Source organism: Neoarius graeffei, chromosome 12, assembly GCF_027579695.1.
Source record: "Neoarius graeffei isolate fNeoGra1 chromosome 12, fNeoGra1.pri, whole genome shotgun sequence".
NCBI lineage: Eukaryota > Metazoa > Chordata > Actinopteri > Siluriformes > Ariidae > Neoarius > Neoarius graeffei.
This window is the reverse complement of record NC_083580.1, coordinates 38,608,808-38,634,890: the sequence shown is the minus strand read 5'-3', so window position 1 is coordinate 38,634,890 and position 26,083 is coordinate 38,608,808. Positions and strand designations below refer to the sequence as shown.

The window sequence follows — 26,083 nt, the reverse complement described above, 5'->3', positions numbered from 1 at the left end:
AAAAATGCAAAACAAAATCATTTATAATAGCTCAGAGAAAAACTGGCTGAATATGTACCGTAACATCAAGTTATTCAATAGCCTATAGGCCTAAAATCAGGACTTAATTTGAGCCGGAACATGACGGAACAAGATCCGTAACCTCCGTTGTCGGATCCGGCAGCTATTTTCATTTCATACGGTGTTCTGGCAGCTATTTAAATGGATCAGATCACCTCCGTGACCATCACAAAGGGAATAAATTAAATAAGTAAATAAAAATTTGTTTAGTGTTCGGTTTTGATTTTGATATCTGTTGTTGATTTCTCTCCTATGACATCCACAAAATCTATGCGGAAGAGGGAGGAACATGGGGTGTATACTTCCGCTCAATAGAACACCGGTTTTTTTGTAGCCGTTAGCTTGCGCTGTGGAAAAAATGGCAAAAAAACAAGAAAGCTTACTAAAATTTTTAAAATGAATTCTCCAACTTGTTTTGTAAACCCTTTATTTCTTAACTATTACTTGAATTGATTGCACTTATGTTTGCTGGCACTGCTTTTCATGAGCAGGAGAAAAACAGGGAGGGCTTGGAAAATGACCGCAGGTCGGAATCGAACCCAGGTCCCCGGATTTATAGTATGGTGCCTTACCCACCTGAGCCACAAAGTCCCGCTGGCACTGGTTTTAAACACCCTACTTAAATCCTTAAAATGAGTCATTTAACTCATGTTTTGTGTGATCTGATCTCCAGTGGTGAAATAAACCGGTTGTGATGAGTACAGTCTTATTTTAGAAGATAAATTTAATATATAATTTAATATATAGCCTAATAAAAAATAATATTTTATAACATAATATCACGACATATTACTGTCTGTAACTGTTCGTCACTAAAGCGTTTTCTAAGATCATAATGTCTGATATTATTTTTTTTTTACACATACAATAAGCGCGTGTGCGTAAAGTTATAGTAAACCACCCCCTGCCTTTTTTTTTTTTTTGAGTCGCCGGACCCACCCACCTCCTGCGTTCTGGGACCTCCCACTTCACAAATTAAGCACTGCCTAAAATCATTACATAACTTATTTAAATAACTATAGGCCTATCATTAATAATAAAACACAGGTCAATCAAGTTTATCAAGCTGACGATTTCACTCCAAATCAGCAAATCTATTGAATTCCTCATCCTTGGTGTCGCTTCTGAACAACTCTGCCAACTCCAGTGGCAGACGAAGCGCCGTTTCCTCTTCTTCTGCGTGGTTGTCGTCAGACTCAGCATCAGCTCCAGTTATTCCGCGGTGGAAAAAAAACAAAAAACATATATACGTCGCACCGGAGTATAAGTCGCATGGCCAGCCGAACCATGAAAAAAAGTGCGACTTATAGTCCGAAAAATACGGTATTTGGTCACCTACAAACAAGCAAGATTTCTGGCTCTCACAGACCTGTAACAACTTCTTTAAGAGGCTCCTCTGTCCTCCACTCGTTACCTGTATTAATGGCACCTGTTTGAACTCATTGTCAGTATAAAAGACACCTGTCCACAACCTCAAACAGTCACACTCCAAACTCCACTATGGCCAAGACCAAAGAGCTGTCAAAGGACACCAGAAACAAAATTGTAGACCTGCACCAGGCTGGGAAGACTGAATCTGCAGTAGGTAAGCAGCTTGGTGTGAAGAAATCAACTGTGGGAGCAATTATTAGAAAATGGAAGACATACAAGACCACTGATAATTTCCCTCGATCTGGGGCTCCATGCAAGATCTCACCCCGTGGGGTCAAAATGATCACAAGAATGGTGAGCAAAAATCCCAGAACCACACGGGGGGACCTAGTGAATGACCTGCAGAGAGCTGGGACCAAAGTAACAAAGGCTACCATCAGTAACACACTACGCCGCCAGGGACTCAAATCCTGCAGTGCCAGATGCATCCCCCTGCTTAAGCCAGTACATGTCCAGGCCCGTCTGAAGTTTGCTAGAGAGCATTTGGATGATCCAGAAGAGGATTGGGAGAATGTCATATGGTCAGATGAAACCAAAATAGAACTTTTTGGTAAAAACTCAACTTGTCGTGTTTGGAGGAGAAAGAATGCTGAGTTGCATCCAAAGAACACCTTACCTACTGTGAAGCATGGGGGTGGAAACATCATGCTTTGGGGCTGTTTTTCTACAAAGGGACCAGGACGACTGATCTGTGTAAGGGAAAGAATGAATGGGGCCATGTATCGTGAGATTTTGAGTGAAAACCTCCTTCCATCAGCAAGGGCATTGAAGATGAAACGTGGCTGGGTCTTTCAGCATGACAATGATCCCAAACACACCGCCCAGGCAATGAAGGAGTGGCTTCGTAAGAAGCATTTCAAGGTCCTGGAGTGGCCTAGCCAGTCTCCAGATCTCAACCCCATAGAAAATCTTTGGAGGGAGTTGAAAGTCCATGTTGCCCAGCGACAGCCCCAAAACATCACTGCTCTAGAGGAGATCTGCATGGAGGAATGGGCCAAAATACCAGCAACAGTGTGTGAAAACCTTGTGAAGACTTACAGAAAACGTTTGACCTCTGTCATTGCCAACAAAGGGTATATAACAAAGTATTGAGATGAACTTTTGTTATTGACCAAATACTTATTTTCTACCATAATTTGCAAATAAATTCTTTAAAAATCAGACAGTGTGATTTTCTGGATTTTTTTTTCTCATTTTGTCTCTCATAGTTGAGGTATACCTATGATGAAAATTACAGGCCTCTCTCATCTTTTTAAGTAGGAGAACTTGCACAATTGGTGACTGACTAAATACTTTTTTGCCCCACTGTAATATTGGATCATTTTCCTCAATAAATAAATGACCAAGTATAATATTTTTTGTCTCATTTGTTTAACTGGGTTTTCTTTATCTACTTTTAGGACTTGTGTGAAAATCTGTTTCAGGTCATATTTACGCAGAAATATAGAAAATTCTAAAGGGTTCACAAACTTTCAAGCACCACTGTGCGCATATATGTGTGTGTGTGTATATATATATATATATATATATATATATATATATATATATATATATATAAAGAATACAAGGACATATGAGTATGCAAGTGACCTCAGGGTCTTCTTCCCATCATAACCCTTCCACTTCTTTGTATATACTTCTATACTATTAGTAAAAAGCAAGCAGCCACACTGGGGAAATCCAACTGTCTGAACTGCAGACTGAAGTGTCTGTACATCTATAAAATGAATTTTGCAGTGTCGCATATAAGATCAATTTCACAAAATAGTTTCAATGGCTTGACCTGTATGATGCACAGAGACAGTTATAGTTCCCATAATCTTTCAGCTAGAAACTGCATGCTCACCTCGCCAACAACCATAGCTAATATTATTGAATTGTATTTTGACAGATTTAGCGTGCATCCCCAATTAAAAAAAAAAAAAAAATGGCGGGATGCTATGTAAAACAAAAACAGAATGTGATGATTTGCAACTCATGTAAATCCTATATTTCATTGAAAACAGTACAAAGACAACATCAAATGTTGAAACTGGGAAATACATGCTCATTCTGAATTTGATGCCAGCAACACATTTCAAAAACGTTGGGACAGGGGCATGTTGACCACTGTGCTGCAACACATCTATTTTTAACAACACTCTGTAAATGTTTGGGAACCAAGGAGACCAATCGTTGTGGTTTTAAAAGTGAACTCTTGTCTCCCTTCTTGTCTGATACATAATTTTAGTTTCTCAACAGTTTGAGGTATCTTTTGTTGCTTTTTGCACTTCATAATGCACCAAATGTTTTCATTGGAAGACAGGTCTGGACTGCAGGCAGGCCAGTTTAGCATTTGGACTCTTACTACGGAACCACGCAGTTAGAATACATGCAGAATGTGATTTGGCACTGTCCTGCTGAAATAAGCTAGACCTTCCATGAGAAAGGTCACCTGCATATATATACACACACACACACACACACACATCATCTGTTGCCGCTTATCCTGTTCTACAGGGTCGCAGGAGATTTTATATAAATTTTTTCATTCTCTCACACATTTTTTCCTTGTTGCCCCATTGCTTTTTACATCATCACTACTGCATATTTATTCTGAAAGAAACACCAGCTATTCAGCATGTAACGATAGAGTGCTATCCAACTGTGTGAATTCTAACCCTGCTATTATTCAGACCTCTGTCCATAATTAAAAGATGGTCTATTCATATTGGGTTGTGTGTGCTTCTAACATAAATCAGTTGCAGTTATATATATAAAATCGTTCAGCATTAATGATGCATTTCCAGAAGCGCAAGCTCCCCATGCCATGTTCACTAATGCACCCCATACCATCACAGATGCTAGCTTTTGAACTGTGCACTAATAAGCTGGATGGTGTCTCTCTTCTTTAGCTTGGAAGACACAGTGCCTATGATTTCCAAAACGAATTTCGATCTGTCAGATCACAGAACAGTTTTCCACTTTGCTTCATTTCATCATAAATGAGCTGAGACCCAGAGATGGCAGTGGTGTTTCTGGATATTGCTTATATATGGTTTTAGTTTGCACTTGTGGATGCAGTGACAAATTGTGTTCACAGACTATGATATTCGGGAGTGTCCCTGAGCTCATGCAATAATTTCCACTTCAGAATCATGTCTGTTTTTTTTTTTTAAATGTAGTGTCAATGCATCAGTAATCAGTGGATAACCTAACAACCATAAATTAAACTGTCATTTTTAATACTTGTTAATCCATTGCCTGGAACCCACAGACATCACCAGAAGGTGGGATCCATCACTGGTGATTCTCTGCAAAGTGTTTACCGCAGCTGTTTTCACTTCCTGCTTGTTCTAGGGAGGGTTTGCCTTCAGGTTTTCCTTCAGCGAGTGAAATACAGTGGTGCTTGAAAGTTTGTGAACCCTTTAGAATTTTCTATATTTCTGCATAAATGTGACCTAAAACAACATCAGATTTTCACACAAGTCCTAAAAGTAGATAAAGAGAACCCAGTTAAACAAATGAGACAAAAATATTATACTTGGTCATTTATTTATTGAGGAAAATGATCCAATATTACATATCTGTGAGTGGCAAAAGTATGTGAACCTCTAGGATTAGCAGTTAATTTGAAGATGAAATTAGAATCAGGTGTTTTCAATCAATGGGATGACAATCAGGTGTGAGTGGGCACCCTGTTTTATTTAAAGAACAGGGATCTATCAAAGTCTGATCTTCACAACACATGTTTGTGGAAGTGTATCATGACACGAACAAAGGAGATTTCTGAGGACCTCAGAAAAAGCATTGTTGATGCTCATCAGACTGGAAAAGGTTACAAAACCATCTCTAAAGAGTTTGGACTCCATCAATCCACAGTCAGACAGACTGTGTACAAATGGAGGAAATTCAAGACCAGTGTTACCCTCCCCAGGAGTGGTTGACCAACAAAGATCACTCCAAGAGCAAGGCGTGTAATAGTCGGCGAGGTCACAAAGGACCCCAGGGTAACTTCTAAGCAACCGAAGGCCTCTCTCACATTGGCTAATGTTAATGTTCATGAGTCCACCATCAGGAGAACACTGAACAACAATGGTGTGCATGCCAGGGTTGCAAGGAGAGAGCCACTGCTCTCCAAAAAGAACATTGCTGCTCATCTGCAGTCTTCTAAAGATCACATGGACAAGCCAGAAAGCTATTGAAAAAATGTTTTGTGATGGATGAAACCAAAATAGAACTTTTTGGTTGAAATGAGAAGCATTATATTTGGAGAAAGGAAAACACTGCATTCCAGCATAAGAACCTTATCCCATCTGTGAAACATGGTGGTGGTAGTATCATGGTTTTGGCCTGTTTTGCTGCATCTGGGCCAGGATGGCTTGCCATCATTGATGGAACAATGAATTCTGAATTATACCAGTGAATTCTAAAGGAAAATGTCAGGACATCTGTCCATGAACTGAATCTCAAGAGAAGGTGGGTCATGCAGCAAGACAATGACCCTAAGCACACAAGTCGTTCTACCAAAGAATGGTTAAAGAAGAATAAAGTTAATGTTTTGGAATGGCCAAGTCAAGGTCTTGACCTTAATCCAATCGCAATGTTGTGGAAGGACCTGAAGCAAGCAGTTCATGTGAGGAAACCCACCAGCATCCCAGAGTTGAAGCCGTTCTGTATGGAGGAATGGGCTAAATTCCTCCAAGCTGGTGTGCAGGACTGATCAACAGTTACTGGAAATGTTTAGTTGCAGTTATTGCTGCACAAGGGGGTCACACCAGATACTGAAAGCAAAGGTTCACATACTTTTGCCACTCACAGATATGTAATATTGGATCATTTTTCTGAATAAATAAATGACCAAGTATAATATTTTTGTCTCATTTGTTTAACTGGGTTCTCTTTATCTACTTTTAAGACTTGTGTGAAAATCTGATGATGTTTTAGGTCATATTTATGCAGAAATATAGAAAATTCTAAAGGGTTCACAAACTTTCAAGCACCACTGTACATGCTCAATTGCACACAGTTCAGGTGACTGGATTACAGAACATTCCACTTTTTTACCTTCAAAAGAAGTCTTGCATTGCTTCTGAAGTATACATTTGGACATTGTCCCCTGCATTGTGAAGTGCTGTCCAAAGAGTTTTGAAGCATTTCGCTGAATCTTAGCAGACAATAGACCTATACACATCAAAATTCATGCTGCTTGTGTCAACAGTCACATCAATAAAAAGAAGGCTACCAGTTCCAGTACATTCATGGCCATGCCATGCACATGCCATATGATGAGCTGGTATGTTTCAGATCATGAGCAGTTTTCAGAGCATTTGCCATCATCTTCCCATCATTTTGGCACAAGTTGCTCTTTTGGCTCATCTGTCCATAGAATCTACAGGCATTTTCAATCCCCCCAATCTCGTATGTTGCATTCCTGTTTTTGAGGCTTATAATGGTTTACATCTTGTGGAAAACCCTATTTACTCTTGTGAAGTCTTCTGTTGATTGTTGACTTTGAGACAGATGTGCCTACCTTCTAGAGGATGTTCTTGATCTGGCCAACTGCTGTGAATGAGTTTTTCTTCAACAGGGAATTCTTCTGCCACCACAGTTGTTTTCTGTAGTTTTTCATACATTATGATGTTCTTAAGCTCACCAGTGCATTCTTTCTTTGTAGGACTGTACCAAACAGTTGATTTGGCCACACCTAATGTTCTTCCTCTCTCCCTGACAGGTTTGTTTGACTTTTCTTGCTCTTTGGACTTCATATTGAGGAGTTAACAATACAATTAGAACATTTAAACTGAAAGACTTTTTACCTGCTTACTTGTAAGTGAAATAATGGGGGAACATTATTCACACCTGGCCAAGGAACAGATAATCAACCAATTGTCCACTAACAATAATTTTGCCAATGACTAAGTATTTGCAGACCTGACTGTACATACACATATTGGCATTAAAATGTTAATGTTGCAGTGTTAGCTGAAACAGCACTGGCTGATATTGTGACCCATGCAACATTTGGCCTAATGGTCTTGTAATTATTTGCTACAATTATGCATATTTAAATAACATTGGCTGGCATTCAACTAGCATGATATTGAATGAGTCAAAGACGAGAATGGATTATTATTATTATTATTATTATACATACACATTTAATGGAACAAAGCTGGTGGCCATGTTGGTTTACAAATTGCCACAGTTGCTCGCTAGCGTGGAAGTTTTATGTGTAATAAGCATCTTATGGCATTTTCAATTCATTGTGACAGTTTACTGCAGGCACTGCCAATGAACAAAGAAATGCTTCTGTGCATGCACCGCAGAAAACTCTCATTGAATATTTGCATCAGCTCCGACGTGTGACATCATGTTGTCTTGACAATCATGCAATATTGTAAACCATATTCAACGCTCATTCTCCATTAGGTAGAGTGATGTAATAGACGTAGGATAAGCAATATGCTAATAATATTGCATGCTATCAAACCAAATGAATGAAACCCATTAGAAGGGAATAGAATAAGTTTTTATTCCATCAAAAAAAGTATCCTGTATGTATAATAATAATAATAATAAATATTTAATAAACAAGAAACCAATGCCATAGCACCCATGTAAGGTAAAAGCTCATGAACACTATAAAGCTCAGGAACACTATAAAGAATATGCCAGAAGGAGTCATCATGTTAAATGGCACCCTTCTATAACCAGTGTGATACAACAGTGAGACTTGTGGGCAGCTATTACTTTACAATAATTTTAATTAATGTACAGATATTTTACCTATACCCAATTAAGCAAAAAATTATTTTTTAATATTAAAAAAACACATTAAATAATAACACATAATAGCAATATTGAAAAAGAGCACATTTACTGGTGAAATATCCCTGGAACTGTCACTTATTAAAAAATTCATTATTCTCACTGGGGGGAGGGGGCACATGGCATACATACTTACATAATTTAAAAAAGTAGCCACACGATTTCCTGTGCCTAACGATTTGAAAGCCTCAGTCTCATGTTTCTATGAAGATAAAATTTCACAGTAAAAACAGAGTAAAGAAACAGCTTGTTTCAGAGCACACACATGTACTTACGTAGTTAAGAAAGGTGGCAAGCCTATTTCCATCAACCTTGAGGTTGCTGTCAAAAGGACGCTGCAACAGACATTTAAAATTTAAAACCAAACTGAACTGATCAACTGGAAGGGCTCCCATCTTTGAGGTTCTCACCACATGGAAACAGTGATCAAAATAGACACAAAAATGACACAAAAAAATATTTTGTAGGACTGCAAAGTTGAGGAAATGTTAAATTTTGTATTAACCCTCAAATACTGTAAATTCTAATGAACTTGAAGTACATCCTAGTTCACTTGGCTTTAATTAAAATATTTACCAACTCGTAGTTTTGTAATTATTTGTAACAACAAACTATGTCAGCTGTAAGGATGAAATAATACAGATCTTGTAGCTTCTTTAAATAGGTACAGTACTTGCACTTGAACTAGCAATATTATGGTGACTTTTCATTTTCACTGAATTTCCTGGTATGCTTTGCTAGAAATAATTCATGATTAGTGATTTGAATAAAACCTATTCGGATTAAATCTTACAAAGTGGCTGTTGCTAATATTTATACAAATGTGCTTTATTATGCTCATTGGTAAACCTTAAGGTAATCTAATAATATGATTCCCTAAAATGTGGTTAGCAATTTTCATTCCAATTCCCAATTTATCTTATGAATAAGCATTTAATACATAAGTAACCCTTTGTCATTTAGCTACAATGGACAAGCTTTCAAGCTAACCATGCCTATGAAGCATTTTAACAATGAAGTATTTCATGACAAGGATAAAAGATTTACCCTGTCATATTCATAGTAATTTTGTGATCCAAAAATTTCAGAGAGGAGCAGATCTCCTAGGTCTCCAACATGGATCTGAAGGCATTCCAGAATAAATACATTTTATTTAAAAACAGGTAATGCAGTCTTTCACAATGTTCAAACCTCCATGTCTCCTTCTGTGATTTGTGAAATTTCAGAATCCATAAATTCTTGCACTATTGATTTACAGGTAACCCACACACAACATACTGAAAGCTTGTTGAGGTGCCATGCCTAGTTACACATGTTAAGCTATGATTGGTCAATCACTGACTAGGAGATGAATTTAGTGAAGGTCTTAAAAATTGTGAAATTTCATCTCATCCCATTATCTCTAGCTGCTTTATCCTGTTCTACAGGGTCGCAGGCAAGCTGGAGCCTATCCAGGACGGGCGAAAGGCGGGGTACACCCTGGACAAGTCGCCAGGTCATCACAGGGCTGACACATAGACACAGACAACCATTCACACTCACATTCACACCTACGGTCAATTTAGAGTCACCAGTTAACCTAACCTGCATGTCTTTGGACTGTGGGGGAAACCAGAGCACCTGGAGGAAACCCACGCGGACACGGGGAGAACATGCAAACTCCGCACAGAAAGGCCCTCACCGGCCACGGGGCTCAAACCCGGACCTTCTTGCTGTGAGGCGACAGCGCTAACCACTACACCACCGCGCCACCTGTGAAATTTCAGAATCCATAAATTCTTGCACTATTGATTTACAGGTATCCCACACACAACGTACTGAAAGCTTGTTGAGGTGCCATGCCTAGTTACATATGTTAAGCTATGATTGGTCAATCACTGACTAGGGGATGAATTTAGTGAAGGTAAAAAAGCCTTGCACAATGTGCTTACCCTTGAGAAGTCATAATGTGGCTCATATTGACCTCCAACCCCATAGTTAGCAACCTAGATTGGGAAAAAAAATTAAGATGTCATGACCGAAAAAGTCAAAGTTTTTATTCCAATAATATATCAATTATTTGCTCCACAAAACAAGCCAATTTGACCATAAAACCAAGTGACCAGGTTAAAAACAAGACAAACAAACAAACAAACAAAAAAACAAAAACACACAAAATCTTGCTCATACAGTGTTTATTAAAAGCATTCTTTTCTTTAACATCCTTTTTTATTATAGCAAAGAACTGAAACAAATACACACAATCTTCCATACTGGCTGCATCTACTCAGTAGGTCATTTTAATCAAAATGAGCATAATCAGGTGTAAACATTGGGTGGATGATAAAAACTGCATCCAATTCATATTTTAGTGAAAATATTTTCCACTATCCAGATGATAATGATATAGCCTCAAAAATAATTTAAAATTGGACTTTCTTCTTCTTCTATCAAGCTGTAGAGATGAGAAGTAATGAAGTACAAATACTTTCTTACTCTACTTATATAGAGTTTTGAGGCATCTGCACTTTGCTTGAGGATTTATTTTTCCTGTCAACTTTTTACTTTTACTCCCTACATTTTAACACAAATGTCTGTACTTTCCACCCCTTACATTTTCAAATCAGTATTGTTACTTTAGTTTTAATGCACTTGAGGGGAATTATCAATTAGTTAAAAAAATTGTGTGTCATTGCGCACCTTCCCAACAAGAAGACCAATTTCAACCTAAATGGATGGGACAGTAACACATAGAAAAGACAACACTGATGATCACAACCCAATCCGGCAACCCTCACTAAAACATGAGCTGCATTCAAATTCAGCAAACCGAGGCAATTTTTTTTTTAAACTTAATAATTTAAATGTTTAAAAAAAAAGTTTTTTAAACTTAATTTAAATGTCCCCTCCTAGAACTGCCACCTTATTGTGGTGGAGGGGTTTGTGTGCTTGAATGATCCTAGGAGCTATGTTGTCAGGGGCATTACGCCCCTGTTAGGGTTTCCCAAGGCAGACAGGTCCTAGGTGACAGGCCAGACTAAGAGCAGTTCACCAAAACCCCTTATGGATAACAATCTATCAAGGACCGTGACGTCGCCCGGTATGGTGCAGCCAGGGCCCCACCCTGGAGCCAGGCCCGGGGTTGGTGCTCGTATGCGAGCGCTTGGTGGCCGGGCCTTTGCCCATGGGGCCCGGCCGGGCTCAGCCCGAAGCGGTGACGTGGGCCCAACCTTCTGTGGGTTCACCACCTACAGAGGTAGCCGTAGGGGGCTGGTGCAATGTGGATTGGGCGGCAGTCGAAGGCAGGGGCCTCGACGACCTGATCCCCGAACACAGCGGCTAGCTGTTGGGACATGGCCTGGACGCCTCCCTGGGGAGGTGTTCTAGGCATGTCCCCCCGGGAGGAGGCCCCGGGGAAGACCCAGGACACGCTGGAGGGACTATGTCTCTTGGCTGGCCTGGGAACGCCTCGGTGTTCTTTCCGAGAAGCTGACCGAGGTGTCTGGGGAAAGGGAAGTTTGGGCTTCCATGCTCAGACTGCTGCCTCCGCGACCCGGCCCCGGATAAGCGGAAGACGAGACGAGGCGAGAATTTAAATGTTTTTGTGCAAACATACTGTTTGAATTAAATACCAAATGCTTTAGGTGTATGTGATGTATGCTCTTCAAACTCTTCAAATAAGTTATTAGCAAGCATGTAAGGAGCCTATAAGGGTAAGGATAGCTATAAGCTGCTGTTGTACAGTGGTGGCTGGTAATAATTTTTTTTTTTTTTGGAGGGGGGGCAGAGTGAATGATATACATCACTAATATGTAATTTAAAAGTGTATATAATTTTTCTCATCTCATCTCATTATCTCTAGCCGCTTTATCCTTCTACAGGGTCGCAGGCAAGCTGGAGCCTATCCCAGCTGACTACGGGCGAAAGGCGGGGTACACCCTGGACAAGTCGCCAGGTCATCACAGGGCTGACACATAGACACAGACAACCATTCACACTCACATTCACACCTACGGTCAATTTAGAGTCACCAGTTAACCTAACCTACATGTCTTTGGACTGTGGGGGAAACCGGAACACCCGGAGGAAACCCACGCAGACACGGGGAGAACATGCAAACTCCACACAGAAAGGCCCTCGCCGGCCACGGGGCTCGAACCCGGACCTTCTTGCTGTGAGGCGACAGCGCTAACCACTACACCACCATGCCGCCCGTATATAATTTTTGGCATTTGAATTTGAACTGTGTTTCTTATAAACACAGGACAGAAAATTTGTAACTCTTGTTTAAACAAACAAAAACTAGATAGAACTCGATGCCAACGGCATCGATGGGGATGCCTTCGCCTGGTAGACTACACGCCTTATTAAGTTGTGATTTGGGGATGGACATTTGCCCTCACAGTAATCATGACCTGGTGAAATTACTTGTATTAGCCTTGGAGATATTGTGTTCACAAGGTTTTCGAACAGACATTCGACCTCACAGTGACCTTGGCCTTAGACCTTTTGATCTCAAAATCTAATCAGTTTATCTTTGTCCCCAAATGCACCAATGGTGAAAGTTTGGTTAAATTCCTTTGATTTGCCTTGGAGATATTGTGTTCACAAGGTTCTCGGACAGACATGTGACCTCACAGTGACCTTGACCTTAGGCCTTTTGATCTCAAAATCTAATCAGTTTATCTTTGTCCCCAAATGCACAAATGGTGAAAGTTTGGTGAAATTCCTTTCATCTGCCTTGGAGATATTGTGTTCACAAGGTTTTCGGACAGACATTTGACCTCACAGTGACCTTGACCTTATACCTTTTGATCTCAAAAGTTCATGTTTGTCCCAAAGCACACAAATGGTGAAAGTTTGGTGAAATTCCTTTCATTAGCCTTTGAGATATCGCGTTCACAAGGTTTCGGGATGGACGGACACACGGACGCACGCACGCACGGACAGAAGGTTTCGGGACGGACGGATGGATGCACGGACAACCCGAAAACATAATGCCTCCTGCACCTTATAGTGGCGGAGGCATAACAAACAAAAACTCCCACTAAACTTGTGCTTTTGTCATCTGTCCTTGTGTAATTTGTACTTTGATTAGGCAATGTATGACGAGTCTATCATCTTTCAATTTCTCCTCCAAACATATTTTAGCAGAAAAATAATGATAGGTTAAATCAGGGTTTCTCAAACTTCTTTGCTCTGGGGCCCAGTAATGTTAGGCCTTGGTGCTGCAAGGCCCTGCATAGGCCTACGCCTCTGTGCGCCCCCCTGAAACAACCCCCCCCCCCCCCCCCCCCCCACACACACACACACACATCGTGTGCGCCTCCATAGATAGATAGATAGATACATACATAGTTTATTATTATTATTTATTTTATTTTTTTTGTTAGTAGTACTTGTTACAAATAGCAGGCTTATATTAGCATAACAATATTTTGGCTAAATAAGACCTAACAGGAGTGCATTGGCAGAATTGTAGAAAATTGCCAAATGACCAGTAACTGTCCAAAGATAACCTTGTTGTCTAACCCATTCTTGTCTAATGTAGGATTCTAGAAAATTGCCAAATGACCAGTAACTGTCCAAAGATATGCCATCTCATCTCATCATCTCTAGCTGCTTCATCCTGTTCTACAGGGTCGCAGGCAAGCTGGAGCCTATCCCAGCTGACTACAGGCGAAAGGCGGGGTACACCCTGGACAAGTCGCCAGGTCATCACAGGGCTGACACATAGACACAGACAACCATTCACACTCACATTCACACCTACGGTCAATTTAGAGTCACCAGTTAACCTAACCTGCATGTCTTTGGACTGTGGGGGAAACCGGAGCACCCGGAGGAAACCCACGCGGACACGGGGAGAACATGCAAACTCCACACAGAAAGGCCCTCACCGGCCACGGGGCTCGAACCCGGACCTTCTTGCTGTGAGGCGACAGCGCTAACCACTACACCACCGTGCCACCCTAATCTAATCTACCTAAGAAAAAATGGTAAACCCGAGTCGATTTTTTTGTGGTTTGTCCGTGTACGTGTACCACCAGTCATACACACCACCTAGTGGTCAGTGTTAGTAATTACCAGTCATACACACCGCCTAGTGGTCAGTGTTAGTAATTACCAGTCATACCACCGCCTAGTGGTCAGTGTTAGTAATTACTAGTCATACACACCACCTAGTGGTCAGTGTTAGTAATTACCAGTCATACACACCACCTAGTGGTCAGTGTTAGTAATTACCAGTCATACACACCGCCTAGTGGCCAGTGCTAGCCAGTAAAGAAATAAAACAAAAGAGACTGGCTAGGATATAAGAAAATTCTACAACCCAGAAACAGATGGGAGCTCCGCTTTTAGGCAGTGCCTAAATCTATATATTAGTGACCTGCCATCACTGTGCATTTTGTTGCAGACATATGAAAACTCTGCATGTATGTACACACACACACACTGCAGACACAGGAAAGCTAAGATGACTTAAGATTACAGCGTGAGATAGAGATAAGGAGGAGACATGTATAGTTTTGTACATATATAAATGTACATTTTCACACCACAGAAACACACACACACACACACACACTTACAGTCTTTGTCTGTCTATCTCTCATCTGTCAAGCAGTCATGGCATTTGCTACATACACATCACCTTTGAACATTTGATGAATATATGACATGTGACTGTTTTGTTGGGTGGCAGGATGTCCTGGGTTGCGGAACCACACGTGCAAGGGCCCGTCAAGGCCGCTAGCGGCTTTAATTAGTGTGCTTGCAAAAGCACACTATTGTTGTTCTTAAGTTTCATTAGTGTGCTTGCAAAGCGAGCACACTATTGTTCTCCGACGCGTTTATTATTATTAGTGTGCTGGCAAAGCAAGCACACTATTGTTCTCTGACGCCTTTATTATTATTATTATTTTTATTATTATTAAACTTTTTATTCTTTTCCACTCACTTTTTTGAGCCGCTACTCCTACCGGGCCATTCGAGTTAGAGATGCCGTTCCACTTCTCACTTGTCCAGCCTGTAGCGCAGATGTGTGCTTGTATATAGCTTTTCGATATGCCTTGTCATTCACCCGTAATTCACGTTTTTCAAAAAAAAAATTTCCCATTGAAATGAATGGGCGCTCGATGCAAAACACAGATTTTCCCTTCGGGAGGCCAGACCATAAGGGGTGCAGTCATGAAACATGGTACACTGATAGAGGAGTGGAACCTGATTGATTTCATTGAGTTACATGTTGGTATGTCTCACGCTGTAGCGCCACCAACTGATCAAAGGCTTACATGCGTTCATGCACGTAACTTTTGATCCGTCTGTCCGATTTTCATAAGTCTGGCGCCGTTGGAATCCTTGGAGCTAGACGATTCCAACGCACCCTATGACGTAATTTCCCGCCTCATTAGATTTTCCGCCATTTTTAATTTTGTCCAAAGTGAGAGTTAAGTGACCCTGGCCGCATGTTTTGTCCAATCATCACGAAACTTGGCACACATGATCTCCAGTCCATGCCTAATGAATGATATTCATTTCGCTCTCATACGTCGAAGCGTTTGCCTGTGGCAGCCAATCAAAATCGATGGCAAAGCCACCAACCAGGAAGCAAGCTCATATCTCGGAAACGCTTTGACCTATGAAGACCATATTTAGTGGCCTGACTTTGGACACCATCCAAAGTACCCTCATCCAATATGGTGTCACTTGGCCACTAGGGGGTGTCACAATTAGCAGAAACGTATTTTAGCTCATATCTCAGAAACGCTGTGACGTATCAAGACCATATTTGTTGCAATGACTTTTGGCACCAGCTCATGTACCCTCATCAAATTTGGTGTCATATGGCCACTAGGGGGCGCCACAATGAGCAAAAACGTGTTTTGGGGCATCTCTCTTTACGGACTTAGACTTACATCGAAATTTTGATGTTAGTGATGCTCTGGGATGTCCCTATAAGGCACCTTGCCAGCCTGTCATCTTTGTATGAGAATCTGCCTTGTGTCTTGGCCAAACTTTCGCGTGTTGACACAAAACAGAGTGCGAAGCGCTCTGAAATCCTTCTTTTAAAACATGACACTGTGTGACAATGTGTATTGGTGGGGATAGTGATTGGGTGAGAGAGAGATGTAGAGAAAGAGAGAGACAGAGAGAAGCAGAGAATGTGGCTTCATTTGAGCAAGCACACTCCAGCAGTTTCTGCAGAGGAAACACAATCTAGTTATTATTATTACTACTCCTTAGGCCTAAACTATTATTAAACAAGGGAAACTAACAGAAGTGCTTTGGCTTTGAGATTATTGCCAAATTACATAAATATACTGATATGTAGGCCCAATAATTTGACTATTATTATTATTATTATTATTATTATTACCATTTGTGTAAGAACCATTAAACCAAGATTTTTTTTTTACTTTTGTGTTTTAGATTTTTTTTTAAACTACACCTTTGAACTTGAAGCACTGCCAAACAGTGCCTCAATAACATACACACACTTATAAAAAGGTCTACCAGAAACATGGGACCTCAAACCGAGAAACCTAAAGACCCACTGTAGACCTAATACTGACTGATTACAGAGTCCCAGTATGAAGAAGGGAGAACTGAACGTAGGCTACGTGCTGACTTTTAACCTCAAATGACAGGCCCAGTCACCCACAGAGATTTGATAAAAGAAAAGTCAGCATTCTAATACAAAGGATGTGCCTGCTTTCTCGCCACTAACAGGTTGAAATGAGGAAGTCAGGGTGACAAGGCCACTCGGAGTGTGTTTTCTGAGTTGAACCTTGTAGCATGAATAGCGTGTGGGTGGAGCACAGAGGACGGCAGGACAGAGATCAAGGTTTACAGAAGGCTTTATTGCCGAACTTTTCAGTCTAACAATATAAACCGACAGTCAGAGACACGCACACACACCGTCGTCTCTGCTCGGGAAGAAACTCCCTTCCGCTCTCCCTTTCCCTCCTTAAGTAGGGCGCGGTTTACTGGGGAAAACACACACAAAACACAGGTTAATTACCCTCAAGTGTCGCGATTCTGCCACTTACCTTCCCTGACTCCGCCCTCCTGTCACAGAGCGGCGCTTGACCACGCCCCCGCTGCCACATACCCCCACCGCCCGACTCAGGCTGGGCGCCTGTCTGGCCCGCAGCTGACTCCCCCCCCCCCCCCCTTGACGGGAGAGGAAGTCCGCCACGACCATCTGCGCCCCCGGCCTGTGGACCACCTTGAAGTTGAAGGGTTGGAGTGCCAGATACCAACGGGTGATCCGCGCGTTGGCATCCTTCATGCGGTGGAGCCACTGGAGGGGCGTGTGGTCCGAACAGAGGGTGAAAGAGCGCCCCAGCAGGTAGTAACGGAGGGCGAGGACCGCCTACTTGATCACCAGGCACTCTTTCTCAATGGTGCTGTAGCGCCCCTCACGCACTGACAGCTTTCGGCTGATGTATAGGACGGGGCGATCCTCTCCCTCCACCTGCTGGGACAAAACGGCTCCCAGCCCTCTGTCCGACACATCCGTCTGCAACAAAAAAGGGAGAGAGAAGTCAGGGGAGTGTAAAAGTGGCCCCCCACACAGTGCAGCCTTTACCTCAGAGAAAGCCCGCTGGCACTGCTCCGTCCACTGGACCGGATCTGGCGCCCCCTTTTTAGTGAGGTCAGTCAGCGGGCTGGTGACGTCCGAATAATTAGGTATAAACCTACGATAATAGCCAGCCAGCCCCAGGAACTGTCTCACCCCCTTTTTGGTCTTGGGCCTCGGGCAGGCCGCAATCGCTGCTGTCTTATTAATTTGGGGACGCACCTGCCTGTTACCCAAGTGGAAGCCCAGATACCGTACTTCCACCCGCCCAATCACACACTTCTTCGGGTTGGCAGTGAGCCCCGCCCGCCTCAGTGACCTAAGGACGGCCCTCAGGTGTTGCAGGTGCCGCTGCCAGTCATTACTATAAATAATGATGTCATCTAGGTAAGCGGCTGCGTAGGTGGCGTGGGGCCGGAGGACCCGGTCCATCAGCCGCTGAAACGTAGCGGGCGCCCCAAACAGCCCAAACGGAAGTGTGACGAACTGGTGTAAGCCGAACAGTGTGGAAAAGGCCGTTTTTTCCTGGGATAATGGAGTCAAGGGGATCTGCCAATATCCCTTCGTCAAATCCAGTGTCGAGTAAAAGCGAGCCGTGCCTAGTCGATCAAGCAGCTCATCAATACGAGGCATTGGGTACGCGTCGAATTTAGACACCGCGTTGACTTTTCTATAGTCCACACAGAACCGGACCGAGCCGTCGGCCTTGGGAACCAAGACCACCGGGCTGCTCCAGTCACTGTGGGACTCCTCGACGATGCCCATTTCAAGCATGGCCTGAAGTTCTTCCCAAACCACCTTTTTTTTGTGTTCGGGTAATCTACAAGGATGGCTGTGCACTACCACCCCCGGGGGCGTCTCTATGTGGTGTTCTATGAGGTTAGTGCGACCGGGCAGGGGCGAGAACACATCCGAAAACTCGGCCTGCAACTGGGCGACCTCCGTGAGTTGGGTCGGGGAGAGGTGGTCTCCACAGGGGACCGGAGAGGTACGAGATGCCAATGTCCCTTTTTGGACCTCCGGCCCCAGCTCCGCCTTCTACGGAACTACCGACACCAACGCCACGGGGACCTCCTCGTTCCAGAGTTTTAGCAGATTGAGGTGGTAGATCTGTAGTGCCCCCTCCCTGTCCGTTCGCCTAACCTCATAGTCGACGTCCCCGACTCGCCATGTGACCTCAAAGGGTCCTTGCCACTTGGCGATTAATTTGGAGCTCGACGTGGGCAACAGGACGAGTACCTTATCTCCCGGAGTGAACTCTCTAAGGCACGTGCCCTTGTTGTACAGGCGGGTTTGCCGTTCCTGGGCCTGCCGCAAATTCTCCTGAGTTAGGTGGGTGAGCATGTGGAGTTTTGAGCGCAGATCCATAACGTACTGAATCTCGTTTTTGCTCTGTGAAGGTCCCTCCTCCCAATTTTCCCGCAGTACATCTAAGATGCCGCGCGGCTTACGCCCATATAATAATTCAAACGGGGAGAACCCCGTGGAGGCTTGGGGGACCTCTCGCACTGCAAACAGCAAGGGTTCGAGCCACTTATCCCAGTTACGTGCGTCCTCACTTACGAATTTTTTGATAATATTCTTGAGGGTGCGATTGAACCGTTCAACTAAACCGTCCATCTGTGGGTGATAAACGCTGGTGCGGATCGGCTTAATACCCAGTAGCCCATATAGTTCGCTCAGTGCTCGTGACATAAACGAGGTGCCCTGGTCAGTCAGAATCTCTTTCGGGATTCCAACCCGGGAGATGATGTGGAAGAGGGCCTCTGCAATACTGCGTGCTGAGATATTGCGAAGAGGCACCACTTCCAGGTATCGCGTTGCATAGTCCACCAGAACCAATATAAAGCGGTACCCTCGTGTTGACCGGTCTAATGGCCCGACGAGATCCATCCCAATTCTTTCGAACGGGGTCTCGATTAATGGTAGGGGGTGCAAGGGCGCTTTTGGAATGGCCGCTGGATTTACTAACTGGCATTCGCGGCACGCCGTACACCACTTACGGACGTCGCCGCGAATCCCCGGCCAATAGAATCGGGCCATTATCCGGGCGAGTGTCTTATCCTGCCCGAGGTGTCCAGCCATGGGATTAAAGTGAGCCGCCTGGAATACCAATTCCCGGCGGCTCTTTGGAATTAACAACTGGGTGACCCGCTCTTTCGTCTGAGTGTCCTGCGTCACTCGGTATAACCTATCCTTCAAAATAGAAAAATAGGGGAAGGACGGGGTGGCGTTCGGCTGGAGCGTTTGACCATCGATTACTCTCACTTGGTCAAACGCATGTCGCAGAGTCTCGTCTCGCAATTGTTCCAGTGGGAAATCCGCGAGGGATTCCCCAATAGAAAGAGGAGGGGCCGGGGGCTCCTCACTCTGTCGCGGAGATGACGTAGACGGCTCTGTGACCGCAGCTCCAGCCAAAGCGACACCGGGACCCTCCCCCATCAACTGGCAGGACCCACTCTTTACTAGGCGTGCCATCAAACCCCGAAATCCCGGCCAATCAGTCCCCAAGATCAAAGAGTGGGTAAGGCGAGGATTAACCGCCGCCTTCACTATTGATTTTTCCCCTCTGAAATGTATGTGGACCGACACCAACGGGTAGCTGTGAATATCCCCGTGCACACACAACACCTTCACCCCTTGTGCTCCCCCCAATGCCTCGTCTTGCACCAGGCTTTGGCGGATCGAGGTCTGATTGCAGCCTGAATCCACCAACGCCTGATATGTAGCCCCTTGTACGCTTACCGGTATGCGATACGCTCCGGCCCGATCGAGGGCAGCCTCTGGCGCGTCGGGGATCCGCACCACCGCCCCCACCTCCATTGCTGCACACTGTTGCTGCAGGTGGCCCGGTTCCCCGCAGCGCCAGCAAAACGGCCCGGGCCTTCCCTCTGCAGCTGTGTTCTGAGGCTCACTCACCTGAGGGGGGGGAGAGACAGACACAGAAGGATGAAATGGGAGGGCACCATGGGTGCGGCGGGCCGGCTGGGGTGGAGCCGGCCCCTGCCTCCGTGGTGGGGGAATGGGGCGAGGACGGGACACAGGAGGAGGGGGGGGAGAAAGAGAGAGAGGAGACGAGAGAGAAGACGATGTCGTTGGTTGTCCTGCCACCGGAACAGCCACCAATGATCCTCCGCCAGTCCTACGGCCTGATCCAGCGACGCCGGGCGGTGGCACTGGACCCACTCCGCGGTTCCGGCTGGTAAGTGGGCGATGAACTGTTCCAGCGCCACCTGGTCGATGATTCCCTCGGCGTCGCGATTTTCGGCCGTCAGCCACCGCCAGCAGGCGTCCCGGAGCTGCTGGCCGAACGCGAACGGGCTGCCGACTTCCTCCATCCGCAGCACGCGGAAGCGCTGGCGCTGCTGCTCCAGCGTGCGCCCCACGCGCTGGAGGACAGCCCGGTGAAGGTCGGCGTAGGCCAGCCGGCGATCGGCGGGGAGCTGTAGTGCGGCCAGCTGCGCCTCTCCCGTCAGGAGGGGGAGGAGGCGCGCCGCGCGCTGCTCCATCGGCCACCCCGAGGCTTCGGTGACCTGCTCGAACAACGTGATGAAAGCCTCAGGGTTGTCCTGCGGGCCCATCTTAGTTAAGGTGAGGGGAGACGGGCCCGCGGCCGGGGCGCTGGTGGACCCCGCCGACGCGAGGAGACGCCAGAACGCCTCTCGATCTTCCTGCTGAGCCAGCACCAGGGCTTCGAAGCGGCGCTCCTGCTCCTTCCGGAGCGTGACGAGTGCCTGGTGCTGGCTCTGCTGAGCCGTGGCGAGGGCGTGGACCAAGTCCGCGAACGGGGAGGATTCCATGGGGCTGCAGGACTGATGCTCCACCTTCCCGGGTTTCGGCACCACTGTAGCGTGAATAGCGTGTGGGTGGAGCACAGAGGACGGCAGGACAGAGATCAAGGTTTACAGAAGGCTTTATTGCCGAACTTTTCAGTCTAACAATATAAACCGACAGTCAGAGACACGCACACACACCGTCGTCTCTGCTCGGGAAGAAACTCCCTTCCGCTCTCCCTTTCCCTCCTTAAGTAGGGCACGGTTTACTGGGGAAAACACACACAAAACACAGGTTAATTACCCTCAGGTGTCGCGATTCTGCCACTTACCTTCCCCGACTCCGCCCTCCTGTCACAGAGCGGCGCTTGACCACGCCCCCGCTGCCACAAACCTGTTTCGGTATTTTGTTTTTGTGGCTGTCAAATGTGAAAATGCAGGCTCGCAGAGGTATGTTGAATGGAAAGGCATCAGTGTTTTCACTGCCATCTCACTCAGCTGGGGATATTCATTACAGCATGACAGCCAGAATTCAGACAGAGAAAGTCGACCAAATTTCGACTGCAGACCAGCATCGCACAAAAGCTCCAGAAGTTTATCCTGCACCACAGGTGGCAGAGCGCTCGTTTCTGGGTTGGTGAACGGATCTCTTACCCATTGCTTTTCCGTGAGATGGGATTTTGAGGGGAAGTATGAATCAAAATGACGCAGTGTTTCGGTAAGGTGTTGCGCGATCACTGCTGGCACCTGCCCCAAATCCACACCTTCATCAGCCAGAGACAGCCAAACATGTCAAACACACCTCTATTAACTCTGTTGGTCCAGACTGAGAGCTTCTTTTTGAAAGCCATGATTTTATCATTGGCTTGAAAAATGTCACACGCTTGGCCTTGGATCGACAGGTTTAGCATATTGAAGTGGTCCAGGATGTCAGAAAGATAAGCTACCTTTATAAGCCAAGACTGATCTCGCAGGTGATCGGCAAGATTGGACTGTTTATTTGTCAAGAATGCCTCAACCTCATGCCTCAACTCGTACACTCTGTTCACCACTTTACCCCGTGACAGCCAACGAACCTCAGAGTGCAAGAGCAGATGAACATGATCTGCACCCATCTCATCACACAGAGCTGTAAATAGACGGGAATTTGTCGGATTGGCCTTAATGAAGTTCACTATTTTGACCACTTGATTTAAAACTTCATGAAGCTCTGTGGATAGGCATTTAGAGGCAAGTACCTCTCGATGAATAACACAGTGTGTTGCCTGCACTGATAGTGAAACAGCTTTTTCAACAACTCCGTTGTGCCTGCCGGTCATAGCCACTGCCCCATCTGTGCAGACACCGACGCAACGCCCCCATATCAACCCATGCTCAGAGATGTACCCATCAAGCATATGGAATATTTCTCCAGTGGTTATGGTCCCTGGAAGCACCTTACAAAACAAAAAATCCTCATGAAACCGCCCCTCATGTACCTGATGTAGACCAGAAGCATAGCCAAGTTAGAGAGATCCGTGGTCTCATCCAATTGAATGGCAAACCAGTCAGATGACTTCGCCCTTTCTAAAATTTGCATTTCAATGTCTGCCTCCATATCGTCAATTCAACGACAGACCGTGTCATTTGACAGAGGAATATCTTTTACTTTGGCTGCAGCAGCCGGACCCAACATCTCACTCCAAGCAGTAACAATCGAAGGCATAATTAGCTTCTCCCCAATTGTGAAAGGTGCCTGACATTTGGAAATGTGGTGTGAAATCATGTATGATGCCTTTGTTAGCTTTTCATTCTCGGTCAAATTACTTTTCAACACTTTAGTTTGGGTGGCCAATTCATCAAGTTTTCTTCTGAAAAAATCCTCCGATTTATCCTTGAGACGCGAATGTTTAGTTTCCAAATGCCGGCGTAATTTGGATGGATTCATAGCTTCGTTGCTTAGCATGTTTTGGCAGATAACACAGATTGGTTTCGGGGGACAACTATCACTTGAAATAAAGCCGAATCGTATGTATGAAGGGTCGTAATTGCAAGTGAATGGGCGATATTTTTTTGCCTCTGGCTCATGTTGTGTATCTGCACTGACAGATGGGCGCTTTCCAAAGAAAGAGTCAAGAGTAGCTTGCTTTGAACATGCCATTATATTGCTCTCATAAAGCGTGTGCGCGCGAATGACTGGACTTGGGACAGAATGAATGAATAAGTGCAAGTGTGCAACCTCGTGCGGGCGGGAACGCTTAACATTCTAGAATGGGGGCGTGGGACTTATGCTACGTGGCACACGGTGACAAAAGCACTGAGAGCAGAGCCAGCCAATGGCTCTTCTACATAATCTGATTGACAGTGACCAATAGTTTGAAATTATAATACTGACTACTAGTGCAGAGGCAGGCTTGCAGACCGACAGTAATCTTCTCACAGACCGGTACCAGTCCACAGCCCATAGATTGAGAAACACCGGGTTAAATAATTCACTTTGTTCATGATCATGACACCTGGAACTGAGTCCATAACATGCCTACTTGTGAGCATATTATGGCAGTGTCACCAAAATGGGCTAGAACATATTAGCCCATTGGACCTCAAACTATGTGGGCGTGGCACATTGTGTAGTCACGTCACCGATTGGCTGCATGAACCTACAGCAGAGTGTATCTCTGCCTACAGCGCTGGACTTGTTTCAGTTAGTCCACAGCCTTACTTCATATCAATTTTCTGTGGATTTTTTTTTGTACAACCACTGTGTGTGTGTGCTTGATTTAAAAAAAAATCTCAAACAATCCTCTTTAAATATTTGTTGACCAGGGATAAGATGATGTGGATGCACAAAATATGAAACCCTTTTATTGATTTCCCTTTTCCCTTTGAAAGATGTTTGGTGTGCGTGTTTGGGGGGGAGAGCTCTGCTAGCCCATTGATACAAGTCATGCCTGCCATTATATACATGTGAGTAGTCAGTTAGCACAGCTAGCTGCTAGTCAATCGACTACACATGCAAGTGGATCATTTATTTGTCAAAAAGTAATTGGCTATTAAAATATTTGTAGTGTAGCACCTTGATTATATGTAAATATGGTATTATTTAATCATGAATTTAAGAAAGCATGTGTTTGCTTCCTTCTGGGTGCAAGTGTCGATCCCCGTTCAGTTTGATATGCACAGAAATACCGACTAGAAATGTTCCTCAAAGGGCTACTTTTTACTTTGAGTACATTTCAGAGCCTGTACTTTTGTACTTGAGTAAAGAAATTGAATCAATATTTCTACTTTTGATTTATAGTTCTACTTTTTTTTTTTTTTGGTGTGTGTGTTTTTTTTTTTTAAAGCTTTCAGTGCCAGAAAGGTTTTTTGGTAGTATTTGTAACTATCCTAAGAGAACTTCTGATGACATATACAGTTGTGGTCAGAAGTTTACATACAGTGACATGAATGTCATGGCAATATTTGGGCTTTCAGTAATTTCTTTGAACTGTTCTTCTATGGCAGAATGATTGGACAGCATACATCTTTAATGAAAAAAAAAGACTAGAATTTGGTGCACAAGTTTTAATTTTCTTTGGGTTTTCTGAAATCAACACAGGGTCAAAATTATACATACAGGGTCAAACATGTATATATGCTCACTTAGATTATTAATTCAGAGGTGCTGAAACTTCCAAAATGTCTCTTATCTTGCCAAGGCCTCTGAACTTGCTGTTAGTGATCAGGGTTGACTACAGCTGGTAGCTTCTCTGTGCCTTCATAAAAAGGGTTTGTTTACAGCACTCATTGGCTTGACCAACACACAGTAAAATGGGAAAATCCAAGGAGCTCAGTGCAGATCTCAGAAAGAGGATCGCAGATATACACAACTTCGGAATGTCTCTTGGAGCCATTTCTAAACAAGTGCAAATTCCAAGCTCAGTTCAAACAATTGTATTCAAGTTATTGTGAGGTGTAGTCACTTTGCCAAGCCACTTTGCTTCAAGAAAGCCCAAACGGTCACTCTCAGCTGAAAGGAAATTGGTTTGGATGGTCAGGAACAACCTGGGACCCACCATGGCACAGCCCTACTATGAACTGGAAGCTGATTGATTACTGTAGTTCAGATCACCATGGACTAAGAGGCTGCTATCCAAGAAATAACCCCCTGCTCCAAAACTGACACCTTCAAGCTTAACTAAAGTTTGAAGCTGACCACATGGACAAAGAAAAAAGCCTTCTGGAGGATAGCTGTATGGTTAGATGAGACAAAGATTGAGTTGTTTGGTCACAATGACCACCATGTACAGAGGGACACTGTATAAGCTGGTGGTGGTGGTAGCAGCATCATGCTCTGGGCTGTTTTACTACCAGTGGAACTGGTTCACTGCACAAAGTGGATGGAATAATGAAGGAGGACTACCTCAGAATTCTTCAGCATAAACCATTAGAAACTTGAACACAACTTGGGACTTAGAACAGG

At 44.3% G+C, this 26,083-nt stretch overlaps 1 protein-coding gene across 7 annotated transcripts in view; it reads right to left on the bottom strand.

Moving 5' to 3' along the window:
* The window catches only part of LOC132895349 (prolyl 4-hydroxylase subunit alpha-2-like), a 422,856-nt gene that overhangs the window by 24,431 nt on the left and 372,342 nt on the right, over window positions 1–26,083 (bottom strand). For 5 of the 7 annotated variants that reach the window (XM_060935865.1, XM_060935869.1, XM_060935867.1 and 2 more), the window contains 3 exons: window positions 10,233–10,286; window positions 8,577–8,636; window positions 8,438–8,503 (listed from right to left, as the gene is read on the bottom strand). In XM_060935865.1, coding sequence (XP_060791848.1) covers window positions 8,438–8,503; window positions 8,577–8,636; window positions 10,233–10,286 — 180 coding nt within the window. The remainder of the gene's footprint in view (window positions 1–8,437; window positions 8,504–8,576; window positions 8,637–10,232; window positions 10,287–26,083) is intronic. The other 2 variants (XM_060935866.1, XM_060935871.1) reach the window with 1 other exon arrangement.